Source organism: Thunnus albacares, chromosome 6 (genome assembly GCF_914725855.1).
Source record: "Thunnus albacares chromosome 6, fThuAlb1.1, whole genome shotgun sequence".
NCBI lineage: Eukaryota > Metazoa > Chordata > Actinopteri > Scombriformes > Scombridae > Thunnus > Thunnus albacares.
The window spans coordinates 24,458,759-24,466,279 of NC_058111.1; the positions used below are offsets into that span (position 1 = coordinate 24,458,759).

General features: G+C 37.4%; 1 protein-coding gene across 2 annotated transcripts; it reads left to right on the top strand.

Annotated features, from left to right (window-relative positions):
* Positions 1 to 9: 9 nt before the first annotated feature.
* LOC122984588 (non-histone chromosomal protein HMG-14A-like) lies at positions 10 to 4,170 on the top strand. Of its 2 annotated transcripts, none has more exons than XM_044355143.1 (6): positions 10 to 209; positions 1,302 to 1,331; positions 2,445 to 2,474; positions 2,586 to 2,624; positions 2,873 to 2,995; positions 3,172 to 4,170. In XM_044355143.1, exons 1-6 carry the CDS (start codon positions 195 to 197, stop codon positions 3,241 to 3,243), a joined length of 309 nt encoding a protein of 102 aa, XP_044211078.1. In that variant the 5' UTR covers positions 10 to 194; the 3' UTR covers positions 3,244 to 4,170. The 2 variants fall into 2 exon arrangements, with proteins under 2 accessions (XP_044211078.1, XP_044211077.1); XM_044355142.1 differs by lacking the exon at positions 10 to 209 and adding an exon at positions 498 to 620.
* The last annotated feature ends 3,351 nt before the right edge of the window (positions 4,171 to 7,521 follow it).

Genomic DNA, 7,521 nt, shown 5'->3' on the forward strand with positions numbered 1-7,521 from the left:
GATCCAATCCGGTTTGAGCTAGTTCTGGTACTGGTCGGACGTCGTTTACATTAAGTTACAGACTGTTCTGGAGGTGTACTGACTGTGAGGTGTGGGGTTGACTCACGTTTCATTTACTTTCCTAAACTGTGAAAGGCTTCCTTGTTCTTTCTTTTTTTTTTTTTTTTTACCTCTACCGCACAACCTAAGCTACAATGGGAAGGAAGAAAGTAAGTGAAAATATGTGGACTGTGTGGAATTTCAATGCATACTGAATAATTATTAACCTTTGTTAAATGCATAGGCTGTATTTCTGTTTTGCTGCAATGTATCTTTTCACTGTGCATGTGCTGTAATGTAATGTTCCATATAGTGGCTACAGTGTGTGTCCATGTGCATGTTGAAGTCCACCTTCACTGCTCAGCTCTGCCCTGTTGATACAGGGAAGTGGCGCCTTTTTACTTAGTACAGAGCAACGTGCTTTTTTTATCGAGCACGTTTGCGGGTTGCATGGCCTCCTTTAATGCGACCACTCTTATAGTTCGCTTGCTAAAATGTATATTCGTCTGTGTTTTAATAATAACCAGTCTTCAGTGTGTATCGAGATCAAACAAAGGGGTGTAACCGCCGTCGATGTACAGGTTGCCATTTCAAGGAAATTTCTTGCGTAATTGCCTCAAGATATTTAAACGTATGGTCGGTTGCACTCGGCACTATTCAGGCAGCTGTTTGCACTCAAGAAATGTCGAGTTGTTAAATGCTTACTTGCAACACACACCGTAGAGATTTTGACCCCTGTTGTGCGCGCACCGCAAAGCTGGTGCGCGTCACCGTTGAGGTGCACAGTCTTTTCTTTAAGAGCGTCATGGCAGCTGATGTATAATGGAAAAGACAGCGACACGTCTGCTCCTTTTTTAACTGAAGCCTGTGTGCTCATGTCGGGGAGGGATGTTCAGTAAAGTTGGGAACATGAGGCAGATTCACGGTGTGGTTGGTATGGAAGCGCATGTGGAGGTGGAGCGACCACACTTCCCTCTTCTTAAAGTATCTACAGCACCAGTCTTATTTAACAAAAACATTTCTGTCCCATGAATAATGCTTGCTTAGTGGAAATGCAGTTAAACTGGAGAAACCTTTTTTTTGTGAATTTAGAAACGTGTCAGACTCCCCTCCCCACTTAAAGATTGCATAATGTCTTTGTGATTTAAGGGAGGGAGAGGTGCCCATCCCCCCTTTGCATTACACACCCACTTCAGCTCACTCATGAATGGTTGTTGTTCCTTTCTTATTTCTTTCTTTCTCCCTCTCTCTGTCTCTCACAGTCTAGCAGTGATGCAGATGCAAGCGCAGAGGTTGGTATTAAGGCTTTCAATCCGTTACTCTGTTTATTTTGTGATGTACAATTTCACCAACTGACACCTAAATGAACATTTTGTTCTACTTTGTGTGAAGACAAAGAGAAGGTCTCGGTTGATAGAGGACGGCTCTTTACTTGGTTCAGCACCGCCCAATTTTACACTGCTAGGAAGAGACCGAGGTTCCAAGGATGACAGTGACACTCAGTTGGTGTTTTACTGCACAATTTATGGTCAAAACCTGGTCAGTCTGCTTGGGTTTGAGGAGCTGTGCAGCCTCTAGGGGGCACTGCTCAATATGCAGCCCAAACTGGCCTCTGTTTACTATGTGCACTCTGTTTACCTCCTGCTCCTTTAAAGAGTTTCCGAACTGTAACCCCTTTAAAAAAAAAAAAAAACAAAAACTCACAATACAACAATAAATGTTGGAACCATAGCATGAACACTACAAAAACAAAATCCCCCAATTTTCATAATTAATTGTTTGGACTATAAAATGGTGAAAAAATTTCAATCAAAGTCTGAGGTGACATCCTCAAATCTCTTCTTTTGTCCCAACCAACAGTCAGCACTCCAAAGATATTCAGTTTACAATTGAAGGCTAAAGAAACCAGTAAATATTAATTTGTATTAAATTACATTAATTTGAGCGTCTGGAACCATAGAATTTTGACACTTTAAAAATGATTAATCGATTAATTAGTTGATTAATCGACTAATTGCTGCAGCTCTAGTTCCATTCAGTCTTGGTTTCATCAATGTTATGTTGTCACCTCTGTCATTTCATTTCATTAGTTTGTTCATTTGTCTATAATTAATGAATCTCAGCTGATGTCCAAGTATTTAAATGGTCACTCTCATAAGGAAAAAGCTTTTGACCAACCCTTAGTTGGGTTCAGTTGTATGTGTAATTTAGAAGTTGGTGCATTTGAAGATGCTGTAAGGATTGTTTAGTAGACTTTTTAAACTTTTGTCATAGCATCGCCCCAGAAGTTCATCATAAAATGTTGAAAATGTATTTTGTGGATCTTTTGTGAACTTAGAGATTCTATATAATGTGTATCAATACTGGTTTACATAACTAAATTGTCATCTTATGTTCTTTTTCAGCCAAGGAGAAAGTCTCTAAGGTTGTCAGACGTAAGTTTTACCAAGACCAGCAATGACATTTTAATAAAATCAAGATTTTACTGTGCATATTCTGTGTAATGTGACACACATTTTTATGGGGGTTTTTTGTGTGTGTTACAGAAAGAGACGCAGCCAAAACCACAGCCAGAGAAGACAAAGGTAAAAGGAGAAATCTTGCTTCTATTCAAAAATAACTTCTTTACTCTATTTGTATCTGTATTTGACAGTACATTACAAGCTTGGCTTGGTTTCAGGGGTCAAAGTTCTTAGGCACTATGCCTGATTTCAGGCATAGAGCAGTTTTAAATCCATATAATACTTAATACAATACATTTCCCCCTGGACAACTTTTCAGGCTCACAAATCTTTTCTTGCTTTAATCTTTGCGGTTTGTTTTGACACATTAGGCACCTCCCAAGAGCAAAAAGGCGAAAGAGCCAGTAAAGGCCAAGCCAGAGGAGAAGAAAGAAGAACCTGAGGTTGAGAAAGAAGAGGTCCCCGCAGAAAATGGGGAGGCCAAAGCTGAGGAGGTATCACAAGTTTGCATCTTTATGACTCTTGACACATAAAATTTAGTTGGTTCCATTCTAGCCAGGGACCTTTGCTGCATGGCAAAAAATAATTAAAAACAAATGTATACTTTGTTTGCGCTGCAACTATGTTCAAAGAGAACAAAATGATCGAGCATGCTTTCTCCATCTTCCAGCCGGCTGCTGCAGCAGAGGAAGCTGAAGAAAAGGAGGACAAACCTGAAGAGGAGGAGAAAGCAGCGGAGTAGTAGTCACACCCTCTAAACTCACATGCCAATGCTCCCTGTACCTCCTTTCTTGTACAATGCAGAGATTATTTTTATCTACTATTTTCTTAAGAGAGCAATGTTTTTAGGGATGTGAATGCAGAAATGCATTTTAAAAAATACTACAAATGTCATTCAATTTCATGGCTTCTGTGAAGGGAAAGTTTTGGTCATTGTGTTGGGCTTTTTTTCCCCCATTGTACTTGTTTTTTTTTTTTTTGTTTTGTTTTTGTTTTGTTTTTATTGCCTCTTTGGCTTCTTATTTTGCTTTTAGATTGTAGTTTTCTGCGTGACATGCAGTCATGCCTATATCAGGAATTTGACGTTCAACTCTGGGAGAGTTTACCTGAGACATCTGGAGGGATTTTGTAACCTGTACTGTTTTGAAATGTAATACATCATAATATTTCTGTGTTTGATAGGGAATTGGATGATTGAAAGTTTGAGAGTTGTGTTCTATGCTCAGTAACTTGTTCACAATATCTACTTTAATCATATTCATCAGTACTGGAATTGTTTGGGTTGACCATTTTCTTTTGTTATTTGCAGCATTATAAGAACATTTGTATAGCTGCTGTAAAACTAATATGTCCTTTTAAATCATGATGTTGCATTTTCTATGTGCAGTCAGTGATGGTACATTTGAGGACGGTTAATGTTCTCAGCTATGCTCGAAACAAAATGCATTACAGTCGTAATTATACTTGTCATGGCTTATGCTTTCAAGACAACTGTACTTTCACGTAAGTCAACAAAATGTGTATGCCACAAATTTGTGGATATATCCATGGTGGTTTTGGGACGCATCTACCAATGTACAGTTTCATCTTTTGAAAAAAAAAACAAAAAAAACTTTTTTCTTTGATATGAATGGTATAGAATACCAATTAAAGTGGGTATTTCTCTTAAGTGTTTAATTGTCTTTCATCAGTTTTGTGATGTCAATAATATACTGTATGTTGCACTTGGATTTTAAAACCATTTTCCAGTTGACTTGATAAAACTGGTGGCGATAACTCCATATTATGTTGATCAATTTAAGAAATCTTGGGGATACATAAGCCTGAAAGAGGCGAAATTACTTGTTAAAGGACTAGTGAGTAATTAGATCATAAAAATTTGAGATATTCACATGAATATAGTTTTATTGGTAGTTCTAGTTATATGTGCCTTTCAGGGCTCTGGGGCCTGGATAAGTTGCCTGCTTTTTCCAGTTGATAATTCAGTCTTGATCAAAAAATATTACAAATTTAGATTCAGTTCCTGTAACAGACAGGTTCCAATTATGCACATTGTCTTGGTAGTTGACCTATACACTTTTATTTACTCTGAAATCAAGATCTTTGACTTGTCCTTCAGAAATCTGGAAGTAAGTGTTAAATGTTGAGACTCAAACAAAATATGATCTGTTGAACATATTAAGGCTCAGTCATCCTTATTGTGAAACCCTATAATGCATTAATATAGTAAACAAGGTTACTGTTGGCCATGAACAATATCGTAACCTAGTGGTTCCCAATCTCGTAGGTCTCCAAACTGACATTTATTGCTTCATCTGTCAGTTATTTTCTCAATTAATTGATTAGTTGCTTGATTAATAAAATGTTAGAAAATAATGAAAAAAGCCCAAGATGCAACCTTTTCTTGTCCCGACCAAAAGTCCACAACCCACATATATGCAGTTTACTGTCATAGAGGACTAAAGAAACCAGAAAATATTCACATTTAAGAAGCTGGAACCAGAGAATTTTAAAAAATGACTCAAAGCGTTTAATTGATGATCAAAATAGTTGACGATTAATTTTCTGTCCATCGACAAATTGTTGCAGCTCTACAATCTTTTTTCCTTCTCAGATTATTTCACTTAAAGGGTTTTTAGAGGCCAGAACTAAATTCAAGGTTCACTTACTAGCTATTTCCAGAGGTTTTGACTGGATCTAACAGCCTTCTTCAGTGACTGAACATTAAGTTTAGAATATTTTGTGACAGATATATGTTTCCAAGGCAAAAAATGAACCGCCATGCTATTAAAGTTAGTTCTTCCCTATCATCTATAGCCAATAAAAGATGGAGACACCTGCCAGCATCAGTCTCAACCTGTATATCAGTCATCAAAATTAACATCTTACCCCGCATTAATATTCTCAGCTCAGTGATCCCACTAGCACCTCCAGCAGGATATTGGCGAAAACTGGGCTCCTTACCACGATGCTATGTTTGGAATGGTAAATGACCCAATATGAAGTGGTTAGTCGTCCACTTCAAAAAGTCAGATGGGGATGGGCACGTCCAAATTTTAAACTGTATCACTAGGCATTTGCATTAAGAAATCTTGGCTATTGGATGGAGGAGGATAAAGTTTTGTCTTGAGCCAATAGCACCAATAAGATTAAATGATTTTCCTCTTGTAGGCATGTCTACCAAAAAATGTGCTTTATGTTATGGTCCAATTTAAAAGTATATGATGCAAATAATCTCCGATATGGAAAAGTAGTCTCCTTCTATCTGGGGGGAAACCATTCGCCAACAAAGCTTGGGAGGATAAGGGTATTAAAACTCTTCAAGATATTAATGGGCCAAGAACTAGTCTCTCAATATAACACTGATACGATAACACTCTCTTTTCTTCTGCTTCAGAGTAAGGTCAGCCTGTAAAGCCTACGGGGTTCCCTGGGGGTCAGATTTAAAAGACCATCCTATTTTAAGTTGGGTACAGAGTGCAGATAGTGTCATATATCTATAATAAACTAAACTCCCAGAAACATATACCTACATCAGCAATGAAAACTTGGAATAGGGATCTATCTGAATTGGGACAAGATTTCGATTGGGATGCAATTTGTGATGTTACTGGTGCTTTGAAAAACCAAAATCATCAGTGTATACATTTGAAATTTTGTCATGGAGCATATCTAACACTGAGAATTAGACATCAAAAGGGACTGGTACCTGACCCATACTGGTACCTGACTGGTATCAGAACTGGAACCTGACTGGTACTGGAACTGTTGGCTCTTTTATACATGTTGTACAGTATGAGAGTGTCCAAGGGTTTTGGATTTTGGGGGAAGGTTATTAGCACCCTTACAGATCTAACAGGGGCACAATTATCAATGGACCCTGCTGTACATCTTCTAAATGATGATTCCCACCTTTCACTTATAGAAAAAATATGCAAAGTGTGGCTGGCAGGCCTGACTGCAGCTACAAAGATTGCAGTCCTGCATTGGAAACCCCTTAATGACATTTCAAGTGCTCACTGGCTTCAGAGTTTTTCTTACCTGGAGCAATGATCAGCAAGAGTCAGTGATGCACAACCAAACACAATTTAAATTTATTTAACATAAAGGATCTTCTAACTAAATAAGGATGCTGTGTCTGTGTAGGTACTGGTACCCTGTTGGTTGGTGGAGGGGGGAGGGGTGGAGAGAGGCGTAGGGGGATAAATTATCAAAATGTATTTGGCAACCTGTTGTACTGTTTGTTATTTGCTGGTATTGCAATAAAAAATGAATGACAAAAAACAGTTAAACGCTGAAGGATTCCACAATAGGAATAGCATTTATTACCATTTGATATTCATTATAAGTGACTGGAAAGCTTTTAGATCTGAGAAATTCCTAATAACTGACAATTTCAGCTTCATCATTTTGTAAGTCTGCAAGAAAAATGGTATTCCTGTCAATCCAATGTTGCAAATATAGTGATTTATTCTCTCTGGTTATGTACTCATTGTTGCATATAACAGTTTTGTGGGGAGAGAAATTGTGGACAAAGTATCATTTTTCTGCCTGCTGATGAAATTTAGACAAGTTTGTGTTCATTTTGTTTCATCATAATTACATAGTAATATAAATTGTCTGCCTCATATATTTCTAAAAATATTCTGCAGTATGAAATACCAAAAGGAATCTGGAGCTTTCAAATATTCTTTATCCATTTAATTCACATCCATAAAGTCCAGTATCTCCATGGCACCTTTACCTCTTGGGCCTGCTGCTAAAATCTCCTTTTTTGTTGTTTTTTTGTTGGATAAAAAGAGAGAGGGTAAGGTAAACAAATATAGAGATACCATCTGCTTTACTCAAAATAACTCTGCCTAACAAGTACAAGTCTCTTTGAAGCCACATACTGAATATATTTATTGTATTTTGGTCTTAAAATTATTTTCCTGTTGTTAGAAATATGGATTCCAACGTATTTAATACTTTTTTAAACTGGAATGAATATCACACATTAAAGTTTTCTCAGTGTCATAAA

Excerpts from the sequence above, each read along its gene's own strand:
- LOC122984588 (XM_044355142.1), top strand. The coding sequence starts at position 534 with ATGTATATTCGTCTGTGTTTTAATAATAACCAGTCTTCAGTGTGTATC. Across the intron at positions 621-1,301 it reads TAACCGCCGTCGATGTACAG|TCTAGCAGTGATGCAGATGC; the intron begins GTTGCCATTTCA and ends TGTCTCTCACAG. Across the intron at positions 2,996-3,171 it reads GGGAGGCCAAAGCTGAGGAG|CCGGCTGCTGCAGCAGAGGA; the intron begins GTATCACAAGTT and ends TCCATCTTCCAG.